General features: G+C 61.9%; 1 protein-coding gene across 4 annotated transcripts in view; it reads left to right on the top strand.

Annotated features, from left to right (window-relative positions):
• The window catches only part of SRC (SRC proto-oncogene, non-receptor tyrosine kinase), a 61,688-nt gene extending 47,124 nt beyond the window's left edge, over positions 1-14,564 (top strand). For 2 of the 4 annotated variants that reach the window (XM_058287061.2, XM_058287060.2), the window contains exons 6-15: positions 3,201-3,233; positions 4,068-4,166; positions 4,350-4,453; positions 5,993-6,142; positions 7,046-7,201; positions 9,753-9,932; positions 10,874-10,950; positions 11,615-11,768; positions 11,929-12,060; positions 12,323-14,564. In XM_058287061.2, the coding sequence (XP_058143044.1) occupies positions 3,201-3,233; positions 4,068-4,166; positions 4,350-4,453; positions 5,993-6,142; positions 7,046-7,201; positions 9,753-9,932; positions 10,874-10,950; positions 11,615-11,768; positions 11,929-12,060; positions 12,323-12,531 (1,294 nt within the window). In that variant the 3' untranslated portion in view covers positions 12,532-14,564. The remainder of the gene's footprint in view (positions 1-3,200; positions 3,234-4,067; positions 4,167-4,349; positions 4,454-5,992; positions 6,143-7,045; positions 7,202-9,752; positions 9,933-10,873; positions 10,951-11,614; positions 11,769-11,928; positions 12,061-12,322) is intronic. The other 2 variants (XM_058287062.2, XM_058287063.2) reach the window with 1 other exon arrangement.
• Positions 14,565-23,655: the final 9,091 nt, after the last annotated feature.

The raw sequence follows: 23,655 nt of genomic DNA on the forward strand, positions 1-23,655 counted from the left end.
AGGAGGGGTGAAGGGCTCTGGGGCGCCTAGTGGAAGATGGCCCTCACCCAGGACCCCCCTGCCCACCCCCCCATTCCTGCTGGGGGGTCGTTCTTGCCCAGCCCCCCCCCCAGCCCCCCTGCATGAGGGAGGGTCTTCTGGGGTCTAGCCTGGGAGGACAGAGGGGGGCGGAGAGCCTGACCCGAGCCCGTCAGGCCGGGGGCCCTGCTCCCCGCTTCTTCCGGCCTCTGACCCGGGGTCCCAGGAGGCCCGTCGAGAGCCGAGGCCTGGCTGCCCTGGGCCCGCTGCCCTGGCGTCAGGCCCCTCTGGGCTCCCACTTGCTCCCTGAGCTGCCCCTTCCTCCCTCCCATGCCCCCCCAGTTCTTGGGGGGGGTCCTCCAGGGGGTCTCCGTGCGCAGCAGCACTTCAGCCTTCGCTTGCCCTGGGGCCCCGGACGCTCCTGGCGCACCCCTCACCACGGGGCAGGGGCCACCTCAGTGCTTGGGAGCCTCCGGGGACCCTGCGCCCTGCCCCCCTCCCCTGACCTGCCCTGGCCTCACCCCCAGACCCCAGGCCCCCGCCCCAGGCCTCAGTCACAGACGCTTGGCCAGCGGCGACCCCTGCTGCCTGGCCCCGGCCTGGGCTCCAGCCGGCCTCGGCTCCGGGGCGCTCGGCCTCGGGGCTGGCCCATGCCAGGCCGCCGGCTTGTCCACCAGCCCCGACGTGCCCCTCTGCCCCGTCCCCACAGCCCAAGCAAGCTAAAAACATTAGCGCCCCCGAGCAGTAAAGTGTCCTGGTTCCAGCAGCCCCCGCTCCCCGTCGGCATGCCAGCCTGGATGGTGCAAGCAAGGAGTAGGGGCCCCAAGAGAGGCTCCTGAGGCTCAGAGGGGGCAAGCCAGGGGCCTGAGGGCACACAGCTAGCCAACAGCGGATGGGAAGGAAAGTGGCAGCTCGGGACTTCAGGCCACATGTGGGAAGGTGAGGGGTCAGGCAGGGAATGTGTGATTCCCTTCCTCCCTTTCCTTCTTCCTGCCCATCTAATGAGGATCAGGTCCCAGAGAAGGTGCCGGAGGCAGTAAATCTGCCCAGCCTGATAGATTAATGCTGCTGTGACTTCTGATATGGGGCTCGGGTTGTCGACTCGGCCAGACTGGACTGGGAAGCCGTGGGGACGCTCTCGTGGGAGCAGCCCTGGGCCCTTAGCTCACGGACACCACGGGCGGCGTTGAGCCTTCTAGACCTTTGAGGTGGAAAGTTGGGGAGGGATCGCTGCGTTCCACAGGGAGGCCAGCTGAGGCTCCGGTGAGAATCACAGCAGTCATCTCGGTTTGCCCTGAGCCCAGCTTGACGCTTTGCCTGCAAGGGAGCTTCTGTGAACATTTTTACAAATGAAGAAACTAAGGCCACACAGAGAGGGAAGGGCTCCTGCCCAAGGTCACACAGCAAATCCTCGTTGGTGCCTGGGACTGAACTGCTTTGGTTTTTAAAAATGTTTTGGGGGGGGTGGGAGGGAGAAGCACCTTAGTGATAGCATCACTGATTTTCTCTTTTTAGGCCAAATCAAGGAACTAATGGCTCAGGAGGGTTGAGCACCTACTATGTGCTGGGCCCTGTGCAGGGCGTTTCCCATCCTTTCAGTCCTCACAGCCTCCCTCTCCCTCCAGATGAGGAAACCGAGGCACAGAGCCAGCGGGTGGTGAGCCCAGATGGCACCAGGGCGGGCTGACTCTGGCCCTCGCCCTCGGAAAGCTCTTAAGCCGGGAGCTGGCCGAGGTGGACGTCCTGGGCTGTGCCACCCCACGCCCGCAGAGGGCTGAGGTCGAGGAGCGGGGGGCTCTGCTGCCCAGGGCCTGCCCCTCACTTCCAGAACCTTCCGGGGCACTGCTCAGCTGGCCTCTGGGCGCCTGCCCTCCCCGGGCGTTGTGCTCGGGAGCGCCCCAGGGGACGGCCAGCTCGTAGACTCTGGCTTGGTAAAGCTGTCTCACTCGTGGCCTCTGACCTTTGTCCTGAGCTCTGGGCCTGCCCCTGCCCCCAGCCCTGCTGCTGCTTCCTCCGTCTTCCGCTGGCTTCCAGAGGGTGACGCAGAGGGCCAGGAGACTGCTGGGGACACTCAGGGGCCCTGGCTCCCTGGGCTAGGGGCAGCTCACTGGCACTTCTGTGCCTCGTTTTCCCCACTGGTGAAATGAAGGCTTTGGACTGGAAGTGTGCTCTGTGACCTGAGGCCTTGCTTTGTACTTTGGGGCAAGCCCCTGCCCCATCTGTGCCTCCCCTCGACCATAAAAGTGCTGGGCGGCTCCAGCCTGGGTGCTGTGTGCCCTTGGGCTGGTCCCTTGACATCTCTGAGCCACGTCCTTGTAGGTTGGGGTCTTGCCTCCCTCCCCCACAGGGTGGCCTTGAGGGTCCAGTGGGACAGACACGTGTGGCCACCCACTGGTGGGCACACCACAGGGAGATGGATGGTGGTTGGGGGTGTCCAAGGGCAACTGTCCTTGAGGTGGGACTCACTCCTTCGACCGGGGTCTGCCTTCCCCCTGAAGCCCCCCTGTGAGCTTTGCCCGGGCAGCACCGACTGTACCCACTTTACCTCACTCCATCCAGGGGGGCCCCTGTACCTTCTGGTGCCACCTCGGCCCACCCGGCCAAGCCCCACGGCCTGACAGGTGCTCAGAAACCCCCCTGCCCCCAGCCCTGTCTTCTCCTGGCTGGAGAATACAGTCAGGGGCAGCTCAGACCCCAGCACCAGGGTCTCGAGTTCAAGTTCTGCTGTGGGACCGTGGCAAGGGCCCTTCTCTCCCTGGGCCCGGCGAGGGGCTGGTCCTGCTTGCTGCGCATCTTGGCAGGGCCGTGCCGAGGCCAGCAGGCTTCGAGTCGGGGTCAGGAAGGACCCGGCTGAGGGACCTCGAGCAGAGCCTGGCTTCTCTGGCCTCAGTCTTCCCGCCTGTACCCAAGGGTGGCGGGGGCTGCACTCCTTTCCCCGGCCACCCTGCCCACTCGCCTCCCCTCACCCCCGTGCCCCCGTCCCCCCCTGTGGCTGCCTTGGCTGCACTGTGAGGCCCCTGCAGGCCGCCCCTCGCCCTCCCCAGCACGCCTGGCTGCCCCCGCCCCGCCCTCCCTCTCTCTTCCCGCCTCTTTGCCTCTCACCACCCCCATCTCTGCCTCTTCTCTCCTCTCGGGCTCTCGCTTTCTCCTCCCTCCTCTGTGTCTCTGGACCCCCGCTCCAGCCAGACCTGGTTCACATTCAGATGGCTGCAAAGGTACTTCCCCCCCTCCCAGCGCCCACCCCGGCCCAGGGGACCCGACCGCGCCGGGGAGCGCCTCCTGCCCCAGCCCTTTCGCATCCCCCTCCTCCTCGCGGGGCAGTTAGCATGGAAGTGCCCTGGGCACCTGCCACCGCAGCCCCCTGGTGCGACTTGCTGTGTGACTTTGGGCAAGCCCCAGCCCCTCTGAGCTCAGTGTCCCCTGTGGACGGGCAGGCTGCAGGAAGAGGCTTGTCGTTTTCAGCCGGCGAGGTGGCCTGTAATTTGTGACAGAGGCAAGCACTGCTCTAGTTCGCAGGATGGGACCCAGAGTTCCCCTCCAGCCCCCAAGGAGCCAGCCCCCGCCTCCACCCAAGCCTCTCCAGCCCCTAAGATTGGGCCTCTGAATCTAAGGACCTGGGGAGGCCTTGAAGGTCTAATTTGACTTCCGTCTTGGGAAGCATCTTCTCTCCTATTACAACTTGCTTGCCCCCAGAGACAGGGAGCTCCCTCCCTCTCAAGGCAGCTCTTGGCATAACGAGACACCGTGGTCCATCAAAGGGGAAAAGATTACTTCCCATCCCAGGACTCTGTCCTTGTGGTTTCCGGCTTCGGGCTGACCGAGGTCAGTCCTGCCAGGGCCCTGGACAAAGTCCATTTGTACCAGCTCTGGGGCAGGGAGGGGACATCTCCAGGCCAGCTCGACCTGGCAGGCTGCGTGAGCTCCTGCTGTCCCACTGCCTCCCTGAGCCTCACTCTGCCTCAGGGGCCCTGGCACAGCACCCGTGAGGACTGCAGGTCCCCCCGCTGACAGCCCCCTTGGCCTTTGTTCCTTCCCTCTGCCCTGCTCAGAGAGGGAGACTGGTGGCTGGCCCACTCGCTCAGCACGGGACAGACGGGCTACATCCCCAGCAACTACGTGGCGCCGTCGGACTCCATCCAGGCGGAGGAGTGAGTATCGCCGCCGCCCGCCGGCCTGTCCCCCGTCCCTGCTGGCTCAGAGCTTCTCCGCTGGGCTGGAGTGGGAGAGAGGGAGCCCGGGGGCCGCCCGGGGCCCAGCCACCTCCCAGGGAGAGGTGCTGTGGGAGGATGAAGCCCGGGACTGCCAATGCCATTCTCCTTCCTCCACCACAGGTGGTACTTCGGTAAGATCACCAGGCGGGAGTCAGAGCGGTTGCTTCTCAACACGGAGAACCCACGAGGGACTTTCCTAGTGCGAGAAAGTGAGACCACGAAAGGTATGAGCACTCCTGTTGGCCAGTTGGAACTGGGTCTTTTGTGGGTTGTTTGAGCTGGGTTTTGCAGAATGAATAGGAGTTTGGTACATGGCATGGGGTGGGAAGAACCCTCCAAGGAGGGAAAATGGCAGGCTTAGAGGCAGGAACACTGAATTATCTGGGGTGGCCAGAGGTGCAGCAAATGAAGCTCAGTCTCCCTGGCCTCTGGGACAGGTCATCCAAAGGTCTCAGGTCACACAGCAAAAGGCTTGTCCCAGGGTGCTGATCCAATGGGTCTTCTTGCCCTTCCCCAGGGGCCTCTGGGGATAGACTGGGGGCCAGTCTTGCCCCCAGCAGTCCTGTCCGTGCTCCTCTCCTGGCCCCCCTAAGTCGGAGAACACAGAGCACCCCCTTTCTCTCCAGCCCCTCGGAAAGTGGGTGGCAGGCTCCCCGTCAACATGGCCGTGGAGCTGGGCCCCTTCCTGGGGCTCCGCGGCAGCCAGGAGCCACGTCACGCCTGCGCCCTTCCGAGCGCCGTGTGGCCGTGCGTGCGCGCTTGCCGCGGTGGGTCCACGCCCGCGTGTGCGTGGGGCGCGGGGAGCTGGCGGTGCCTCGCTGGCTGGGAGTGAGCGCCCGGCCGGGGCTTGAGGCGCGTGTGCCTGGGTGGGCCCAGGCGTGCCCGCACGTGTGCATGTGTGCACGTGTGGCCAGGGTTGGCTCGGGCTCGGGCCCGGGGCTCCCCGTGCGCAGGGCCTGAGCCACCTGCAGCACACGGCGGCGCCCAGGTGCAGGCTTTCAAGACCGTGTGTGGGTTCAAGTTCCAGGGCTGTGGGCGACCTGAGGCCAGTCCCTTTCCCTCTGCGCCTCGATTTCCCCCTCTGTACACTGGGGGCTGTCCAGAGGAGGGCCCACGGGCTATGCAGGCTGCCACGCTGGGCCTTCCATGGCCGCTGTCCCCACCCCCTCCAGGGCTCAGCTCCTTTGCCTGATGCCACCCCAGGCCCCTGCGGGCTCAGGCTCCTAGCCAGGCCTGCTCCTCAGGAGATTGTCCAATCTTGGTCCCAGTGGATCTCAGGCCACCCAGCATGTGGTCTCCTGCCCACAAGGGCCACAGCCTCAGCAAACACCTGCCCTGCTGGAGCCTGGCGCCGGCTGCTGGACGCAGAGGACCGCCGAGGGGGCCCTTGTAGGGAGACCAGAGAGTAGCAGCAGTTGGGCCCAGGACACACGGCCACCCGGAGCCCTTCCCAGGCCCCCAGCCAACATTATCGGGCGCCTTCTCTGTGCCAGGCCCTCTTCCACGTGGTCTCGGGGAGGGCCCCAGCCGCCCCGCGAGGACCTCCGGGGAGGCCCCAGAGGGCAAGCAGCGGGCCAGGTCGACAGCTGGGGTGCACCCCCGGGGTTCGGAGGGCCCAGGGTGCGCGGCGGGGATCTCGGGTCGGGTTTCATCTGCTCCCTCGGTGGCTGTCGAGAGCTGGGTGCTCGTCTTGGAGGAACCAGAGAACGGTGCTCAGGCCGGCCCTTGGGGTCGCGCTCCTCTCGGCCCCTGCCCCCCCGCAGGCGCCTACTGCCTCTCGGTGTCGGATTTCGACAACGCCAAGGGCCTCAACGTGAAGCACTACAAGATCCGCAAGCTGGACAGCGGCGGCTTCTACATCACCTCGCGCACGCAGTTCAGCAGCCTGCAGCAGCTGGTGGCCTACTACTCCAGTGAGCGCCCAGGGCGCAGGCGCGGCTCCCCCGCCCTGCCCCCCCCCTCCTCTCTTACTACTCCAGTGAGCGCCCAGAGCGCAGGCGCGGCTCCCGCGCCCTGCCCCCCTCCCCTCCTCTCCTGTTATCTGTGTCCCACTTCCCTCTTTTCTCCCCCACCCCTCTCCCCCCCCTCCTTCTCCCCCTGCCTCCGACTGGTGAGGAGGGGGCTGCCCCCAGGAGCAAAGGAGCATGGGAGTGGGGAAAGGCGGGGGCGCAGGCTGGCTAGGCTCTGCAGCCCTAGGACTGGTCTGAACCGGTTCCTGAAGGAGGAGGAGGGGGCCGCTGGGTTGATTGCGGCAGAGGGAGCTGAGGTCCCGCCAGCAGGGGCGCGGGGGCTGAGTGTCCAGGCTGCCCGCGCAGCCGCGGCGCCCCCCGCTGGGCCCGTGGGTTTGGGTGGGAGGCCACGGCCTCTGTGTGCAGACGTGGCCTGTCCTGAGGTCACCGGCTGCTCCCCGCCCTGCGCCTCCAGGACTCCAGCAAGCTTCCTGCTCTCCCACTCACAGCCCCGCCTAGCTCTCCTCTGCCACTTTTGGGGTCCTAGAAGGTGATTAAGGGAAACTTAGCACCCCTGACTGTGAGCTCCCCAAGGGCAGGATTCTACTGGACTTATCCCCAGCTGGGTCCCTGGTACCTGCCTAGGTGGCCACCCCTGAAAGTCTGATGACTGACTGAATGAGGGCCCCGGTGAGCGGGTGCGGGAGGCAGTGTGGCCTGTGTGGGTGGGCGTGGACTCCCAGGTGTGGGTGCCGGGCCTTGTAGGGTGGAGCCTGTTAGCACAGGTGTAGCCCTGCAGGGCCCAGGGGAGCAGGGGGCCCCGGCGCGGGGACCCTGTCCAACTCCAACCCCTGCCTCTGTCCTCAGAGCACGCGGACGGCCTGTGCCACCGCCTCACCACCGTGTGCCCCACGTCGAAGCCGCAGACGCAGGGCCTGGCCAAGGACGCCTGGGAGATCCCCCGGGAGTCGCTGCGGCTGGAGGTCAAGCTGGGCCAGGGCTGCTTCGGAGAGGTGTGGATGGGTAAGCGCGCCCCTGCCCCTCGGGGACGCCGGGGCAGATGGCCAGTCTGGGTGGCAGCTCGGGGCCCCTCAGCCTCGTTCTCGTCTCCTCTGTGAGCATCGGTTCTTCACAGCGGGCCCTATTTCAAATATGGAAACCCCCCCCGCAGTGCTGGCGCTGAGTTGGCGTGTAGCTCCCCCCTCCCACCCGACTTGCCACAGCCGGCCCTTCTGTCAACCACAGCACCTGTTACCCAGAGCTGCTCGGGGCAGGGCACCCAGGGCTCCCCGGCGCCCTGCTGGGTGGCCCGGGGCAGACAGCTGCTCTCTGAGCCTCAGTCTTCTCAGCTCTAAAATGGGCCCAGCGATAACAGGACCCGCCTGCAGGGCTGTTGTGAGACTGGGGGTCTACACCTTAGCTCTCCGCCGTGGACAGAGAATCCCGGTGTGCAGAGGGGGTTGCTGGGAAGCTCAGGGCCTGGCGTGCTCTGGGCCTGTTCGCAATCTCCCATACACTTAAAGAAATGGAAGAAAAGAACAACAACAGCAAAAACCAGTCTCCTGCCTAACCCTGGAGAAATGGCAAAACTGTCTTGGCAAGCGAGCACCTCTCAGCCGGAGAGAACCCAGCCCCTCTCCCCTAACCCAGAGGGATCACAGGGTGGGGATGGAGGTGGGCCTGGCTGAGGCCAGCGTGGGGCGTCAGCCGGACCACAGTTTGCTCTTTTCAGGGTGGTTTCCTCCAAGCCCCCGTATCCACTGCCCTTGCTCTCTCCACTTTTGCCTTCCAGAAGGGGAGGAGCAGAGAGGGCCCCGGGCGGGAGGCAGGGACTAAGGCTGGGGTCAGGCGCAGCCAGGGGAGGCTCCGAGCCAGTGACAGGGGAGAGGGGTGAGAGGCCAGCTCCAAGGCCCAGAGGCAAGAGGGGGGCTTGAGAAACCCGGGCAAACCTACGGAGTCAGCCACTGGGATGGCTGCAAAACTCCTTCCTGGCTGGAGTGTGCGGCGATGTCGGTAGGGGGCGTTCCCACCCCTTCTTGGGTACCCCAGGGGGACTTGGGAAGTGCCCGGTACAGATTCCCAGGGGGCCTGAGCCTCCCACCTCCCACCAAGGCCCAGAGACGAGAAGAACAGGCCCGAGGTCCCTTATCAAACAAGCCCCAGGCCTGGCTGGGACAAGAACCCAGCTTAGACACCCCGGTCTAGAATGGGGCTCCCCCAAGGCCCCCCAGAGAAGAACAGGCATCTAGTTATCCCTTTACTGAGCTCACAGTGGGCCTGGCCCAGTGCCCAAAGTCTCATTTACTCCTCACAGCCCCAGAGCGGGCACTACACACTCCAGGTTTCAGATGAGGAAACTGAGGCTCAGAGAGCACCCAGGCTCCCTGCTGGCGGGAGGCAGAGGAGGGGGCCCGGTCTGGCTGGACTTCCCTCCTCTCGTTCCGGAGGCCTCGGCAGACCCCACCCTGGTCCCCGCCAGCACACACTTCGTTTGCTGAGGCTCGAGGCACCTTTGATGCCCTGCTGAGAGGTTCAGGGAGGCCTGAGACCACCGGGGTGGGGGGCAGCCAAGTTGGAATTGTAGTCTCCCATCTCACGGCCAAAGTGCTGCTTTTTTTTTTCTTTTTAAAATTTTATTTTTTCATTTTTTGTTAACTTTTTTTTAAAGATACAAAAATCACACAGAATGTTGTATTAAAAAATACAATAGGTTCCCATATACCCTACTCCCCACACCCCCTACTTCTCCCACATCGACGTCTTTCGTTAGTGTGGTACATTCATTGCATTTGATGAGTACGTTTTGGAGCACTGCTGCACAGCATGGATTATAGCTTATGTCGTAGTCGACACTCTCTCCCAGTCCATTCAGTGGGTTATGGCAGGATTGTTGTTTTTTTTTTAAATTAATTAATGAATTTCTCTCCCCTTCCCCCACCCCAGTTGTCTGTTTTCTGTGTCTATTTGCTGCATCTTCTTTGTCCGCTTCTGTTGTCAGCGGCACGGGAATCTGTGTTTCTTTTTGTTGCGTCATCTTGTTGTGTCAGCTCTCCGTGTGTGCAGCACCATTCCTGGGCAGGCTGCACTTTCTTTCGCGCTGGGCAGCTCTCCTTACGGGGCACACTCCTTGCGCGTGGGGCTCCCCTACGGGGACACCCCTGCGTGGCACGGCACTCCTTGTGCGCATCAGCACTGCGCATGGGCCAGCTGCACACGGGTCAAGGAGGCCCAGGGTTTGAACCACGAACCTCCCATGTGGTAGACGGACGCCCTAACCACTGGGCCAAGTCCACTTCCCTATGGCAGGGTATTTTGGAACATTCCTAATAATCATAGTCATCACAGCAGCTACTGTTTCTTGAACATGTACCAGAGACTCCCTTTGTCTTCACAGCCCTGGGAGGAGCCATTTCTATTAGGCCCATTGTACAGATGAGGACACTGAGGTTCAGAGAGGACCCTAGCCTTGGCTGGGCTGGGGGCCTAGATCTGAGCTTGGCACCTGGGAGGCGTGGGCTCGGGCTGGGGCTCGGGCTGGGGCCTTGGCTGAGTCGGCTGTGCCCCTCCCACTCAGGGACCTGGAATGGCACCACCAGGGTGGCCATCAAGACCCTGAAGCCAGGCACGATGTCTCCGGAGGCCTTCCTGCAGGAAGCCCAGGTCATGAAGAAACTGAGGCACGAGAAGCTGGTGCAGCTGTACGCGGTGGTGTCCGAGGAGCCCATCTACATCGTCACGGAGTACATGAGCAAGGGTGAGGCTGGGAGGTGGGCCAGCACCTCTCCGGGCTGCCCTGTCCTCCAGAGGCGGGGGTTCCACCACACGGCAGGCGGGGGCGTGCCCTGTGCCCCCCCAGATTTGGAACATACGCCTGTGGGGAATGGAAGAGAATCAGATGCTCATGGCAGTGGAACGTTAAACCAAACCAAAGATGGCCTTTTGCATTTCTGTTGTGGGAAATGATTTCCCACAATGCATCCCAGCCCCCAGCTTGCTGATTTTCTAAAGCTGTTTGTCATTCGGGGGCGACAAGAGAATCCCCCCCAGCCCTGCCTGCTGAGCCACATCCAGGGCAAGTCCCTGGCTTGGCCTTTACTTAATTTTTAAATTAATATATATTTTTAAAAATTCCTCTTCTAGGGGTTCTAATTTAGATATGATTTTAAAAAACACCCATTTCAATGAGTTGTAACAGATGGATAATCTGTGATTCCCTTAATCACAGTCAAGGTCTAGAAAACCTCCGTCACCCCAGGAAGTTCTCTTGTACCCGTCTGCAGATAGTAGCTCCCATACCAGGGGTACTGGGGTGCCCCAGGCAACCACTGATCTGCTTTCCATCGTTATAGGTTCATTTGGCCTATTCTGGAATTTCAGACTGTAATCCTTTACACCTGGGATTCAGCCATGTTGTTGTGTGTGTCAAAACTTTGCTCCTTTTTCATTGCTGAGTAGAATTCTGTTGAAGGCCTGTTTAGCCATTCACCTGGAGGTGGATATTTGGCTTGTTTCCCATCCTGCCTGCCCTTTGAGAGACTTTATTCAGGGAGACGTTCCCGGACAACCTGCTGTGCTTGTTGCAGCGAGGCTGGCCTGCTTGGGTGCACGGGCCCCGGGAACCACTGCTTCCTGGCTCAGGGAGGACAGAGCGGGGCGGGCAGGGGCTGGAGCTGAGCCGAGCCTCTGTCTGCCCAGGGAGTTTGCTGGACTTTCTCAAGGGAGAAACAGGCAAATACTTGCGACTGCCTCAGCTGGTGGACATGGCTGCTCAGGTGAGTCAGCCCTTCCCGCCTCCAGGAAGCCCGCCTCGATTGCCCCTCCGGTCACTCATCTCTCCACATCTCTTCCTGGGACCACTTACAGGGGCTGTGGGTGGCAGTTCTGGGCAAAGGAAAGAGCCCTTGCCTGGGCACGAGGTGTCGTTGCCTTGCTGTGGGACCTCAGGCTGTTCTGATCTCTGTAAAGGTCATTCGGTCACTCAACACGTTTCCGTGCTTGCTGTGGGCAGCGCGCAACAGCCACGATTCATTCACTCCCCGCCGCGGCTGTGAGGAGGGATGACGATTATTCCCACGTAACAGATGAGAAAACCAGGGTTCAGAGCGAGGCCTCGGGGCAGCGGGCAGGGCCTGGCGCTCGCCGGCGCCTGCCGGGCAGCGGGGGCTGATTATCCCTGGTCACCCCACCGCCCAGGCTGCATCTCGTGTTTCCCCTTTGCCCTTTGCCCCTCCTGCCTCCTCCCACCGAGCACTAGTCTTTTTTAATGTGAACAGCATTCATGGCACGCTGATTTTGCTTGCCTAAAAAAGGGTAGGGGGCAGGGAGTTCGGGTTGCTACCCCCACCCCAGGGATGACCCCAAGCCCGGGCTCGTGCCCCTGGTCCCGGGCAGGGTACGGGCCGGCTCCTGAGCCAGGCTGCCGGCTCCTGCCCGCAGATCGCCTCGGGCATGGCGTACGTGGAGCGCATGAACTACGTCCACCGAGACCTGCGCGCCGCCAACATCCTGGTCAGCGAGAACCTGGTGTGCAAGGTGGCTGACTTCGGGCTGGCTCGGCTCATCGAGGACAACGAGTACACAGCCCGGCAAGGTGGGTGGGGCCCGTCGGTGGGTGCCCCGGGGCAGGTCACGGCCCTTCTCGGACCCTCGGTTTCCTCGTCCGCCAAGTGGCGGTGAGAAGGACGCCTCCCTGGCTGGGCGGTTGTGAACATTTTGCTGAGCCGCCCCCTGACCTTTTCTCTCTCCTGCAGGTGCCAAATTCCCCATCAAGTGGACGGCTCCAGAGGCCGCCCTCTATGGCCGGTTCACCATCAAGTCGGACGTGTGGTCCTTCGGGATCCTCCTGACGGAGCTCACGACAAAGGGACGGGTGCCCTACCCTGGTAAGATCTTGGGTCCCTGAAGCCCTCTGCCCTAGTGGCCTTGGGCAAACCGTACCCCGTCTTGGGCCTCCGTTTCCCCATTTGGGGAAACAAGAGCTTGAGCATCTGGTCCGCGCTCTCCCTGCGTTAGGGGCTCTCAGCCTTGGAGATGGGGCTTGTCCACGGCCACCCCCAGTCCGTGCTGGGCAGGGCGTCCCCTGTGGTCCCCGTCCTTCCCCGCGCCCGCCGGGATCAGGCTCCTCACGCCTCCTCTTGCCCGCAGGGATGGTGAACCGCGAGGTGCTGGACCAGGTGGAGCGGGGCTACCGGATGCCCTGCCCGCCCGAGTGCCCCGAGTCCCTGCACGACCTCATGTGCCAGTGCTGGCGGAAGGAGCCGGAGGAGCGGCCCACCTTCGAGTACCTGCAGGCCTTCCTGGAGGACTACTTCACGTCCACCGAGCCCCAGTATCAGCCCGGCGAGAACCTATAGGGAGCAGGCTGCAGGGCCAGGCTGGCTTCTCGGCTGGGAGCCCGGGCCGGGCGGCCCCTCGCGGGAGTCTCGCCATCCCCTGCCTGCCCACCGTGGACCTTCCTTCCGTGGGGCTGAGTTGCCAGTGACAAGGCCCTTCTCCCTTTTGTGGCATGGAAGGGCTCGGGGGCCTGGGGCAGCCCTTGGTGGGGGGGGCAAGGCTGGCACCGTGAGTGTCTCCCGGCTCCTGCTCCAGCCACGTGCCTCCTTCCTGCGTTCCCTCCTGGACCTCTGCCGGCCTCTGAGTGAGGAACCAGGCCAAGGGCTGGGGAGGGGGAGCTTTTCCCACCTGGACCTACTCCACATGTACGGCGCCTTTCCCACCCCCCACACCGCCCCAGGCCTGTCTCAAGAGCTGGCCAAAGAGCCTTTCCAAAGAGGCATGATGGGCCCCTAGCCCTCAGCCTGCCCATCCCCTGCCCCTTTTTTCTGAAACATCTGTTGGTGGAGGCAACCCCTCTGCCATTGGCTCCCAGGCTGGGCACCCAAAGACCTAGCCTGGCTTGATGACGGTGGGTGGTGTGGGGCCCCTTCAAAACCCTGCCCTTCTCAGACTTGACGGACCCTTAGAGATCTTCAAGACCCTGCTCCCATTTTACCCATGGGGAAACTGAGTCCAGAGAGGGGGTGCCATTTTCCCAAGGCCACCGAACAGTTCAGGATTGTGGCAGAATTGGAACCCGGTGCTCCCTCTGTCTTCCTCAGGAACCAGTGAGAATTGTCTTTGGAGGCTTCATGGACAAACTGGGGCAGCCCAGGGAACAAGTGGCCTGAAGGGTTAGAGACAGCAGGATCTCCTGCCGCTGCTCTTGGCTGCAGAGTTCAGCTGGGCTGTTAGGGAAGGGGACAGGGCAGGCATGGGGCTGAGCTAGGACTGGGGTGGAAGGTGCAGGGAGGCAGGCCTCAGTCAGAATGTGTGACCTTTAGAGCTAGCCAGCCACGAAGGGGAGTGAGCTCCTAGGCTCTGGGGGTAATGAAGCAGACACAGAAGAGCCAAGGGACTGGGAGGCCCTGGCCCTGGACTCAGGCGGGGCCTGAAGGCCCTCCTTTCCCTGGTTTGTCCTATGGCATTTCAAGGCCGGGACCCTGTTCTCCTCCGCGGGGGGGGGGGGGGGGGGGGGGGCAGCGCTGAGCTCCCCTGTAGGGGAGAGGAGTGCCCCGGCCGGGGTAAGATCAGCTGTGTGACCTTGAGCAGCCCCTGCCTCCCTGGCACAGGGCCGGGGCCTCCACAACCGCTCAGCTCCTGTCCAGACCCCGTGGCCTGGAATCCCAAGGCCCAGCCCTGGGAGCACGAGGAGCCCGTTTGGGGCCTCGCTGTGCTGACCAGCCTGGGGTTTGTGATGGCCCCTCCCCGGTCTCCGAGAGCCCACGTGGAAAAAGGGGGCCTGACATTTTGTGGGCATCCTGCCCGGGGCCCTTGTGTGTGTGTATGTGGGTGTGAGTGTGTGTATGTGGGTGCACGTGTGCGTGCCTCCATGTGTGTCCATATTTAACATGTAAAAATGCCCCCCTGCCCTGTCCCCCAGACACGGACATTTCACCCATGGCCCTGTCATAGCAATAACATTCCCACTGCCAGAGTTTCTCAAGGCTGCCAGGGTTTCTGGAGCCAGCCAGGCCCTGCCAGTGGGGGAGGAGGCTGAGCGGTGCCTGCCTATGAAATTTCGACTTTCCCTCTCATTCATGTTTATTACCAAGTCTTCTCCCATCCCAGTCAAACCAGGGCTTGCAGGTGGGCTCTCAGATCTCCGACTGCCCCAGGCCCTTTGTACAGTGTCCTAATAATGTCTTTTTTTCCCCCCATTTCTTTTTTTTTTACACAACAACAGTGTTTTGTAGATTTCAGATGACTATGCAGAGGCCTGGGGGTATCCCCAGCTCTGGGCAGGGCCTTGGGGTCCCGCATTCCACAGCCCAGGTTTGGGAGGGAGGGCCCAGAATTGGCTGGTTGTAAATACTTTGCATATTGTCTGATTAAACACAAACAGACCTCAGTGTCTGGCCAAGGGTTTATTGAGTATCTCGTGTGCCGGAAAGCGAGGGAGGAGAGGGCGTGTGAGGAGGGGCTCTGTCAGCGTCAGCCGGGCCCTTTGTCCCCAGAGGGGCTTTGTCCTGGCAGCACTGGAGGCTGGAGGGCTTCAGGCAGATCTGAGACAGAAGCGTGGGAATGAGGCCGAATGTGGGAAGGTGGCAAGTGCCCGCGATTGTGGCTTCACACTGGGGACCGCTGAGTGGGCTGCAGGCTGCGTGGAGCTGCCGGTGAGACGCTGCTGCTGGGTTCTCTGGGAGCGCCCAGGTGCGCCCCGAGGACGCAGCTGCGAGGCTGCTATTTTGTTTCCAGGAATCAAGGATAAGTACTGGACACTGGAGAAAAGTCCAGAGACCCTTGCCCTGCCCTCTCTCGCCCCCCACCCCGCCACTAAAGGACAAAACTTGAAAGTTGATTTGCAACAATCTATACAGAGATTTTGCATCAGATCACACACCTATGAGCGGGTTATCTCTGGCCCTAATGGCATTGCTTAATTATAAAAAAAAAATGAACCCAAGTCAAAAACTGGACATTTCTGTGTTCAGTATTATTTTCACAGGACAGAAAGCTCCAACACCACGGTGTCCAGGTCAAAATGGACACCCGGAGACCCCACGAGTGCGTGTATGTCATGGGTACAGAGATAGGAGTGTGGATACCTGAGTTGGTGGCACATGTCTTTGCTCGCAGGAGTGTGTGCCTAGATGTGTGTACTTTTGTGTTATGTGGGTGTGTGGGTCTGTGTTCACAGCTGTGTGTGGACAGTTCAGGTGGTCTGTGGGCTCATGGCAGGGGGTGTGCCCTGATGCGTGAACCCGTGTGTTTATGTGGGAATGTGAGGGGGAGGTGCACTGTCTTTTTGCTCATGGCTGAGTGTGCGCAGATGCGTGTGTCTGTACACACGTCCTGGTGATGTGAGAGCCTATGTGTGTACCAGGGCTTGAGTGAGATATGGGATGAGGGGTCTTTCTGCCCAAGGCTGTGTGTGCACAGATGTGTGCACTCTGCACGGACACCGGTCCGCGTGGGCCAGGAACCTGTGGGCTCCCGGGCCGTGGGGGCCCCCAGGTGTGTAACGGGTGTTAACGTGGGCGCGGCGGCGTGTGCCCCGGCGTGTGCGTCCGTGTGAGCGCGGCGCTGGCCACCTCCCGCTGGGTCCTCGTGGGCCCGGGGGCGCGAGGACACTAGCGCACGCCGGGGGCGCGCTCCAGCCTCGGCAGGGACAAAGAGCTCGCCCGCGTTGCGTCGGGGATGCGCATGCGCGGGCCTCGGTTGCGGGCCCGCCCCTCGCGGGGAGACCCTGGAAGGCGGGCGCGGCCAGGGCCGAGTAGGACCCTGTGTCCCTTCTTGGCGTGTGACTGTTGATGTCTCTGCGTGACTCTCCCCTTCCCTGCGTCTCGTTTGCCTTGGTCGGCCTGGGCCTCTCCGGCGCTCTGCAGCGCCGTCGTCTCTCGCTCTCCGTCGCCAGTTTTGCATTTCTTTCCCCTCCCCACCCCCTTGGTCTCTCTGTGTGTCTGTCTCTTTCTCGCTGTGGCTTGTTTCTAGCTCCTCCTTGTGCCTCCCTGCCGTCTCTCTGTTTCCCAGGTTTCCCTCTTTCTCTTTTCCTCCCCACCTGGCTCTGTTTCTTGGTCTCTCTGTGAATCTCTCTCTGTCTCTAAGAGTTTTCTCCCAGTCTCTGACTCTTCCTCCCCGTCCCTGCTCCCTGCTCCCTCCTCGGCGCCCCCCAGCCCAGCTCCTCCCACCCTTGCCCGCACCAGAGGCCTGTCCAGAGGAGCCCACGGCCCCCCGCTGGGCCCAGACCCCCGCCCCACGCCCCAGGAGGAGTCCCCAAAGGCCTCCTGCCAACCCAGCCACCCCGCAGGTGCATGCCGGAGCCCCCCCACCTCCCCCACCTCCCACGGGGGTTGACAGGATGGCCCATGGCCCGCGCCCTCTAGAAGGAGAGCGTGGGGGACTGGGCCAGGTTCTCAGGTGAGCCCAGGCGGGGAGGGAAGGAACCCGTCCCTGCCCCCTTCAGGCTCCTTCTCTTCCCCTGGGCCTCGGCTCACGTGGCTTGTGCTCCATCTCTGCGAGTGAAAGAGACACACACACACAGTGGAGAGGCAAGAGATGCTCCCGCCCCGTGCCGCCACCCCCCGAGCCTCAGGCCACTCCTGCTGCAGCCCTGTCACTTCCAGTCGCTCTGGGGGCTACGAAACCTGGGACCCCACACCCCTGCCACCTTCCCTGGACTCAGATAGTTTTGCTTTTATCCTGCAAGCAATTTTTCCTTCAGAAAAAGTAGGGTCTTTCCCCCCTGACAAAAACCGTCTATGTTCCTTCCAGCGGAGTAGGAAAGAGACAGAAAAGCACAAATAAGGAAAATAAAAAAGATGAACTCCTGCTCCTCACCCCGTTCCACCCACTGGAGAGGAGGAGGCACCGCCGAGTGGCCTGTCCCCGCGCCGTTCCTCTCCACGTCCGCAGCTGCTTGACTCTGGGCATGTCTCTCTCTCTCTCTCTGTGTCTCCATCTCCATCCCTGTGTCTCTCCATCTCTGCCTGTCTCTCTCCTCTAGGTCCTCGTTTATTGGTTCTCCCTCTGGGCCTCGTCATTCTTTTGTCCGTTGACACATAAAATCCCCGCTGAAGCCTGACCCCGGGCCCAGCCCTGCCACGGGCCGTTGTGCACGTGTGTCCTCACACTTGCGTGTGCACCTTTATGTGCTGGGTCTGGCTTCTCCGCAGCCTTCACCCTCCCTTTCTCCCGGTTTCACCGGAGGCCCCTCTAGCGCTTGCACTTCTGCTGTGTGCGGTGTGTGGTATGTGCGGTGTGGGCCAGTGTGTGTGGTGCGTGCACTGTTGTGGTGTGTCCGTGTGTGGTGTGTGGTGTAGGTGCTATGTGCCTGCCCCTGCTCCCGCTCGCTCCCAGGCCGTGGCCCCCAGTGGTCTCTTTGCTCAAACTCTGCCCCTCTCATGCCCTCTGTCTCCTTCCCTCCCTCATCAGATTCTCCTGACCACACTCTGTGCTGGACGCACACACACACATAACACACAACACACAGTTCCTCGCCTGCATTGTCTCTCTCTTCTTTTCCCTTTTTTCTCTCTGGGGCTCTGGAAAGCTGTGGTTTTCAAAGAGAGAGGGGTGGGCAAAGAGACCCGGGGGAGAGCGGGCGGGGGGCAGGGACATGGCGCGCTCTGTCTGTCTCAGCCCATCCTGGTCTTGCTTTCCCCCGCCCTCCCCTCTCTGGGGATTGTCCCACCCAGGGCCAGCCTCCGGCTCTTCTGATCACTCAGATCCTAGGCCTGGGCCTCCGTCCAGCTCTGCCTCTGTGTCCAGCTGTCTGTCTGTCTCCTTCCTCCCTCTTGCAGTGATGGCATTCAGTGCCCCTCTCTTTCTTCGAGTGTCGCATTGCCAGTGGGTCTGTGTGTCTGTCTCCCCCCGCCCCCCTTTCCCTTGTCCCTGAGGCTCTGTGGACTTGGGCTCTGGGGACATTTGTCTCCTCACTTCCCACCCTGGCTCCTGCCTCCCGGACGGCTTCCCTGGTGACCACCCCTCGGATGCTTCACCCCAGGGCCCCCCAACACCACTCCCTCTGCAGAGGGCCCCGCATGCAGAGCCTGGGCACTTGGGGCCCAAGCCCCGGGTGGCCGGCCATCTCTCACCGCCACATGGCCACGGCCTTTTGTTTCCTGTGCCCTCCTCTGTCCCTGCTCAGACTCTTTTTGGCTCTGGCCGGAAAGAGCCTGAGCTCCCTCCCCTGCCATCCCAGGCCTGATATGTCTTTCTTGTGTTCAGCCTGGAAATCCCACCTCCTCTGGGAAGGCCTCCGGATCACCCCCTTCTCTGGGATCTCTTGTCCCCTGTGCTCCCTGCAGGGAATCTGTCCTAAGCCTGGCCTAGCACCCGGCTGAGCACCCAGCCAGGGCCCCATCATCACCCTCGTGGCCCCTAGGCGCTTTGGCCTCCGTGGGTCTCTTTCTCCATAAACAGATATTAGAGACTATAGTTCACAATTCTGTTAGTATAAAGACAAACCTAATAATATTACATAGCAAAACTTTTTTGGGAGGGCTAAAAGTTTAATTTTTTCTTCTACTTTTAAATGAATTTAGACGTTTGCGGAGTGCCTCTCCTGGGTCAGGCCTGGGTGAATGTTGTTCTTGGCAGGCCGTGTGTTCTGGCTGCCTCCCTCCTCCCCAGTGTCTTCTCCCTGGAATCTGCCCTTGACTCTTGTGTGAGTACGTCAAAGTGAGACGACGTGTGTGAGACTCCCCCCCATCTCTGTATCGGACTCTCTGTCTCTCTCCATCTCTCTCACCCGAGCTGGTTTGTCTCTTTCTCTGGGTTCCCCCCATTCATTCCTTCTTCCCCCCACCAAAGACGCGTCTATGTGCCTGCATGTGCCAGGGACCGGGTGTGGCTCCTCACCTGCCCCCTGCCCTCCTAAATCTGCAGGTGTGTGCTGGCTTTCCTATCTCCTGCAGCGCCCTCTCCTTGCCCACCCTCCTGCCTGCGGCTCCAGCTTTGGGGGTCACGGCCATCGACTGGCTCTTCCTGAAACACTCAGCACGGAGCAGCTGCTCGGCCCAGCCGCGTGCTCACGTGTGTGTATGTGTGTGAGAGAGAGACACGCACACACACAGAGACAACCCCCCCTGCCCTCCCTGTCTCCAGGGCGCTGCCCTGGGCTGCGTGTGCGGCATGTCTACGCAGAGAGGTTTGGCGTGTGCCGCCTGCTTCGCTCTCACGCTGCCTGCCCCCCGGCCCCCTGCCTGCGGCTTGGTTATTCCAGGGGTGCCTCCCCCTACCTTGCCACCCCCCCCCCTTCACCCTTGGCTTTCTCGTTACACATTAATCCTTGAACTCCCCAACTTCGCTTTCACTCAAGGTGTGCAAACATCCGTTCACTCATTCATTCGTTGCTTCGTTCATTTTGTTCCTCGAGCACCTACTGTATGCCTGACCCCGGCGCGGGGGTTCAGTGGTGCGGGAAATCAGCCTGGGGCTGACTCCCAGCGAGTTATTTACTGTCTCTGAGGACAGATGGACACCGAGGAGAAAGCTCCGGGGCCGCAGGGCTGCCCGGCTTGTCAGGGCCGGGGCGGGCTCCTCTAAGGAAGTGAGGCTGAGCGGGCAGCTGCAGGGCAGCGCGAGAGAGGAGGGCACGACGGTGGGGAGGGGCAGGCACCCGGCGGCAGACAGTCGTGCCAAGGCCGCGGCAGGACGGGCAGGTGGGGAGGCCCGGCCTTCCTCAGGCGAGGCTTCTCGCTGCCTCCTCCCTCTGCCCTTTCCTGGGGAACGCGATTGTGCCTGAGAGGGGGAGAGGAAGACAGACGCCGAGAGGGTGCGCTCGCTGCACAGGGCGCTCCTCCTCTGTGCTCATCTCCCATCTCTCTCCTACCCTCTTCTCTCTGGCGCTTTATCAAAATGTGTTTTCTCTGGGATTCCTACAGTGTGTGTGTGTGTGTATGAGACTCTGTCTGTCCTTACTCTCTCTGCCACCTCCCTGAATTCCCACATCTCTTCTCCCTCAGCTCACGAGTGTGTGTGACATGTGGTGTGTGTGGCATATTGTGGTGTGTGGGTGTGACATTTTGTGGAACGTGAGAGGCAGGCTTGGGGCGTGTGTGTGTAACGTGTATAACATGACGGGCATGGCTGTGTGTGGCGTGTGTGGGGCACGGCTTGTGTGTGACGGGTGGCGAGTGTGGCATGTGGTCCCTGCTCCCCTGGCTGCCCCCTCGCTGTAGCCTGAATCCAGCTGTGCTGTGCTGGGGCCCTCCCAGCCCCTCGGGGCGTCTTCTTCCATTCATTCCTGTGTTTCTTCATAAACTCTCCACCTAGCCGTCCTGAAGGCGGCCCTCCTCCCACCAGGCGCCGCCTCCTTCCCTCTCTGTCCTTGGGCTCCATCTCGGTTTTCTGTGCCCAAACCCCTCTCCCAGGGACCCTCCTCTGCTTGGCTCCAGTCTGCTGTAGACCCGCGGGTGCCTGTCACTTCTGTGGGTCTCTCTCATCGTCTCTTTGTCTTTCTCTGCTCGTCTTTGTTTCCCGGCTTTCTTCGGCTCTGTTTCTGTGACTCTTTTTCTGTGTCTGTCCTTGTCTCTCTCCCTGCCTCTTTCGGGCTCTGCCTCTGTTTCAGCCCCTGTGTGTTTCCTGTTGGTTTCTTTCGCCAGACGTGACCGCGCAGCTGAGTGTGCGCGCGCCCCGCAGCGTGTCCTCCTCCCGCTCTCTCCGAAGGCTTCGTCCTTCTCCAAGGCTGTCTCCCCATTCGTTCCCTGCCCCCCAACACTGAGGCGTGTGCACGTGTCCGTGTGGCTGCGCCGGGTCTGGCTCCTCATCTGTCCCCGAGCCTCCGGCCCTCCCGCGTCTGCAGGCCAGGGGCTTCCAGGGCGGCAGCCCCCGCCCCCTGCTCCAGCTCTGGGGGCTGCCGCCACTGGCTGGGGTTTTGTTTCCTCTCACTCCCTCCACTCTTGCTAAAACACTCATTGTGGAGCAGCTGCCTCCGCCTGGCCCCCTCTCTGCTGGGTTCTCGGCTTTTGTACTTATTCTGAGTCACGTTTGGAACCTCCATTCAGTCAACAGCCCTGGAGTCTCCTGTGTGGGGCTGTGTGTGTGTGTGTGTGAGACTCACTGCCTCTCCCTCCTTCACTCTTCTCTCCCCGTCTCTAGGGCGATCATGAAATCTGCCCTGGCTCTGTGTGTGTGGCACTCATCGAGAGGGGTTGTGTGTGTGTGTGTGTACGAATCAGTGTGTGACAAGCTGTCAGTGTGTCATCGCTGCCACTTTACCTAATCATGGCTCTCTCTGTGGGCGCAATTTCCTTTGTATTTTCTTTTGGCCAGCGTTACTGAGCACCTCCCACGCGTGAGTGTGTGCACGCACACGTGTGTGGTTTCTGCCTGCCTTTGCTCTCTCCTTTCCCTTCTTCTCCAGGATCCTTGCTTCTTCCAAACATGCCCAAATCTGTCTCTCACTTCACTTCCCCCAAAGTCTTTCTTTTTCTCTTTCCACATCCATCTCTAGACTCTGTTCAGTGTCTGCTTTCTCTCTGCAGATGAGCTTTTGGCAACCTGTCTTTCTGCTCATCTATCTGTCCATTGATCTGTCTGTCTGATGGTCACGTCCGGACCTTTTTCTAAGCCCCCTTTCCTGGGCCCACTGTCACCCTTCCCCTGCCCACTCCTGCCGGGCCATCTCAGCACCCACTACTGCTGTGAGCTCCCAGCCCGTGCAGGTGCCTGCCTCCCGGGCCCCTCACCACCCCACCCCGGGCCCCTGCACCCCTGCAGGCCACCCCAAATTCAGTAGCCCCTGGGCTCCTTCCCTGTGCCCGCCTCCCCCTCAGCAGGTTAGTTACCCTGTCCAGGCCACGTGCCCCCACGCTGGCCCTTCCAGCTCAAGGGGCAAATGTTGGGGGCCCCCTCCCCCCAAGCAGGCCTCCCGGCTCTCCCCTTCCCTGGGAGGGTCTGGGTGCCTTTTTCTCTTGGTCGTGTTACCTTTTGGTTTCCTTTTCCCTCAGACTTGGTCACAATTTGTTCTTAACTGGGCGTAATTTGTCGGGGTGTGTGTGTCCCTGTTTCTGTCTCCTTGTCTGACACGTACCTTTTTCCTTCCTGCTGTCATCCTCTTTCTCTTCGTTTAAAAAATGAGGTGTTACTTGCATACCATAAAATGCACAAGCCTTAGGTGAGAACACTCGATGAATTTTACCTGCGTCTCCGTCGTCGGCGACTCCACCGCCAGGTGAAGAAACAGCACGTTCCCTGCCCTCGCCGGCTGCCCCGGGCTCGGCCCCTGACCCCGAGGGAGCCGCCCTTCGGCCTCCAGCCCTGTTTCCCCTGTTTCCTCGCCTCGCTTTCCAGCCAGAACTCGCCCGGGGTTTTGTTCTCACGGTGCGTGCGTGACGCGCTGTTGGTCGGGCTTGGAACGTGGACGCCATCGCTCCCCTCCCGGGAGTCCCTTGCCTTTTGTTCCTTCACTCGATCAACAATTATCGAACACCTCCCGAGAGGGGGTGTGTGTCTAGCTCCCCCCCACCGCCCCTTCTCTCCCCGCCCCCCCCTCCCCTCCGGCTCCACGGCCTTGCTGAATTCTGCTTCTTTTCCGTGCATCGCTGCTGGAGTGTGTGTGTGTGTGTGTGTGTGTGTGCATGCGCACGCCCGCTCACCGCCGCCTCCCGGGCCCCCTCACTCTCTGCTCCCCCACCCTGCCTCTCTCTCTTTCTCTGCCGCTCCTGGGGGCTCCATCTAGCTCTTTCCAGGTGAGCCTGGCTCTGTCTGCCCCTCTGCCCCTTCTGTGGCCGTGTCTGCGTCCTCTCCAGGCTGACCCCGACGCTGAGGGTGTGCTCCGGCCCACCCACGGCAGCCCCAGCTGCGGCCTCTGCTCCACGGACCCCCTCCCGAGGGACCCCCTCCCAGAGGGCCACCCCTGGGGTCCATCTCTCCCGTTGCAGAGCCACGGCCCCCCAGCCTCCCCGCTCACTTCCTGCATACCCCAGAGGCCCCTGGCACACCCACCTCTTCCAGGGCCTCTGGGGAGGCACCCTGCCTCACAACACCCCCATTGCCCCCTCGGCGGCCAGCCAGACCCCAGCCTCGTCCTCGCTTCCCCTGCCCCTCCTTGCCACGTGGCCCCCCGAATGGGCCCCAATCCGCCTCCTCCCCCTCCCAGCACCTCGCCTCGGCTTGGTCCCCGACCCCCTCCTGGGCCACGCTCCAGGGCCCCTGCTGGCCTCCCGTCCTGCCTCCTGGTCAGGGCTCTGGCCTGCGCCTGAACTACCACAGCCACCCTCCTACGTCCCGCAGTTTGGTGATGCGTTCCGTCCCCAAGCACGCCCAGCCTGAGCCTGCCCTGAGGGGCAGCTTGGGGACGGACGGCTCCTGGGGCTCCTGCCCCTGGTCTGGTGGGGACATCCCAAGTCGGGCCAGCTGGCCCCTCGGGCTGTGGGCACGCGGCGTCACACACTCTTCCATGTCTTTGTCAACTCGCTTCCGTCAGCCTCGCGTCCCTTCCATCGCGTCCTTGTGGCTTCCTGTGTGTCTTTCCCCATGTGTCAGTGTGTTCCGTC

This window comes from Dasypus novemcinctus, chromosome 24 (assembly GCF_030445035.2).
Source record: "Dasypus novemcinctus isolate mDasNov1 chromosome 24, mDasNov1.1.hap2, whole genome shotgun sequence".
Taxonomy (NCBI): domain Eukaryota; kingdom Metazoa; phylum Chordata; class Mammalia; order Cingulata; family Dasypodidae; genus Dasypus; species Dasypus novemcinctus.